General features: G+C 45.2%; 1 protein-coding gene across 1 annotated transcript; it reads right to left on the reverse strand.

The window, feature by feature from the left end:
- Positions 1-484: 484 nt before the first annotated feature.
- LOC123965292 (butyrophilin-like protein 9) lies at positions 485-1,493 on the reverse strand. Its single transcript, XM_046041856.1, has 2 exons — positions 1,029-1,493; positions 485-863 (listed from the first exon to the last, which is right to left on the reverse strand). The coding sequence occupies exons 1-2, from the start codon at positions 1,387-1,389 to the stop codon at positions 667-669; spliced, it is 558 nt and encodes a 185-aa protein (XP_045897812.1). The 5' UTR covers positions 1,390-1,493; the 3' UTR covers positions 485-666.
- Between the last annotated feature and the right edge of the window lie 993 nt (positions 1,494-2,486).

Genomic DNA, 2,486 nt, shown 5'->3' on the forward strand with positions numbered 1-2,486 from the left:
ACAAGAAAAGCAATCTAGTGTATGCGGTCCAATGCAGTGAGGAATGCACAGACCTGTATATTGGGGAGACTAAACAACCACTACACAAACGCATGGCTCAACACAGAAGGGCCAACTCCTCAGGTCAAGACTCTGCAGTCTACTTACATCTGAAGGACAGAGGACACTCGTTTGAGGACCACCAGGTGCACATTTTAGACAGAGAATATGGATGGTTTGAAAGAGGTGTCAAGGAAGCATCTACACCAGGGTCGAGAAGCCGTCATTGAACAGGGGAGGGGGTCTACGCCACCACTTATCCCCCACTTACAATGCTGTCCTTTCATCACTTCCCAGGAAACTCAACAAACGTAACCTATTGGCCTCAGGTGAAGATACCAACGATGGTCGTTCAGTCTTGGCCACAGGTAGTCTTAACGACTGTAACGACTGTCGTCACAGCAACAAGGAACACTAACGAACCAGCGGTATCGATGACCCGGGATAACGACCCCACTGAGGTTAAATAGCTGAGTTTCCCTGCCAGTCAGTCAGAACTGAAGAAGTCCTTTGGATGAGGGACGAAACGTCTTCCAGTATCTTCAACCAAGTCCAGATTTACACATTCACACTTCAACAAAATCATGTTGAATATATGATACAGGGTGGAAAGAGATCTGTGACACGTCAGATGAGCTGATCGCTCCCTGATTCATCAGCAGCAGACTGTTCTGGTTTCTTGTTCTTAAGACTTTTATATTTCAAGCCAACAACCAATCCAACAGCAGCAGCTAAACCTGCTCCCAGTCCGTAGTAAAGTCTGTAGTTTCCCTCTGTGTGGTTTTCAATTTGGTTTCCCTCCTTGACGTCTCCGCTGTTGGACCCTGAAGATCAAAGTGCATATTAGTCAGGAAATGAGTGAACAGTGGAACAGCCTCCATTTACTCTTCTATATCTTCTATATTCCTCATGTTTGACTCTCAGAATCAACATGGAATAAACTGCAGCTACAACATGGCACACAGACACACTGACCTCCACAAACTCACCTGAAACCTCCAGCTGGTAGATTCTGATTGGCTCAGTGTTAATGTTGGCTCTCTTATGTCTTGATCCACCTGTTGCAACTCGACACTCGTATGTTCCAGCGTCGTTGCTGCTCACGGTCTTCAGAATTAAAGACACGTTTCCGTCCTTCAGCTCTCTGTCCATCAGCTGCACCCGGTCCTTAAAGGATGGATGCTGCTGGGTTGGAACTGAGCTTCGACCTCTGTAAAAGAGGACGTACTCTGGCTCCAGCTCAGGTCTGGTCCACTCTACAGCTCTGATGGAGGCATTATGAGCCTGACATGGCAGAATGACATCATCTCCAGGTTTCACTCGTACCACATCTAAAAACAATAAAAACATCCAGAGAGAAAAAGTAATTACATTTCAAAAGGACTCCACAGGACGATACAGTGAGAACATCTTTGTTTAAACAGAAGGCCTCTTCACACCTGAGATCATGGGAACATTCAATAATTAGTCACAGCGATCAAAATGATATACACTATCAAGCAGTCAGTAAACAATACACCAAAAAATAGAAAAAACGTTGTTCTAAACATATAGTTCTCAGGAAGAAGTACATTTTTAATCTCAAAACAAATTTTCATGTTTTTCTGTCATTGACTTTTGATGAATGAAAACATGTTCTTAGTATCCAACAAAGGTTAAAGTCAAGGGCAACTGGACTTGGTTGAAGATACTGGAAGACGTTTCGTCCCTCATCCAAAGGCCAATAGGTTACGTTTGTTGAGTTTCCTGGGAAGTGATGAAAGGACAGCATTGTAAGTGGGGGATAAGTGGTGGCGTAGACCCCCTCCTCTGTTCAATGACGGCTTCTCAACCCTGGTGTAGATGCTTCCTTGACACCTCTTTCAAACATCCATTTTCTCTGTCTAAAATGTGCACCTGGTGGTCCTCAAACGAGTGTCCTCTGTCCTTCAGATGTAAGTAGACAGCAGAGTCTTGACCTGAGGAGTCGGCCCTTCTGTGTTGAGCCATGCGTTTGTGTAGTGGTTGTTTAGTCTCCCCAATATACAGGTCTGTGCATTCCTCACTGCATTGGACCGCATACACTAGATTGCTTTTCTTGTGTTTGGGTGTGCGGTCTTTGGGGTGGACCAGCATCTGTCTTAGTGTGTTCTTGGGTTTAAAAAACACAGGGATGTTGTGTTTGTTGAAAATCCTCCTGAGTTTCTCTGATACTCCAGACACGTATGGAATCACAATGTTGTTGTGTTTGACCTTCTTTTCCTCCTCCCCTGTAGTTTTGTTCTTCTTGGATCTTGTGGCTGTCTTCACAAAGGTCCATTTAGGGTATCCACAGGCTGTAAGTGCCCCCTTCAGGTGGTTCTGTTCCTTCTCTCTGGCTTGGGCGCTTGTTGGTATGTTTTCTGCTCTGTGGTGCAGTGTTCTCATGACCCCTAGCTTGTGCTCCAGTGGGTGGTGTGAATCGAACA

This window comes from Micropterus dolomieu, unplaced genomic scaffold (assembly GCF_021292245.1).
Source record: "Micropterus dolomieu isolate WLL.071019.BEF.003 ecotype Adirondacks unplaced genomic scaffold, ASM2129224v1 contig_9084, whole genome shotgun sequence".
Lineage (NCBI taxonomy): Eukaryota > Metazoa > Chordata > Actinopteri > Centrarchiformes > Centrarchidae > Micropterus > Micropterus dolomieu.

Coding starts and splice junctions, on each gene's coding strand:
- LOC123965292 (XM_046041856.1), bottom strand. CDS start 1,389: ATGTTTTTATTGTTTTTAGATGTGGTACGAGTGAAACCTGGAGATGAT. Junction 864..1,028: donor CTACCAGCTGGAGGTTTCAG/GTGAGTTTGTGG, acceptor TTTGATCTTCAG/GGTCCAACAGCGGAGACGTC.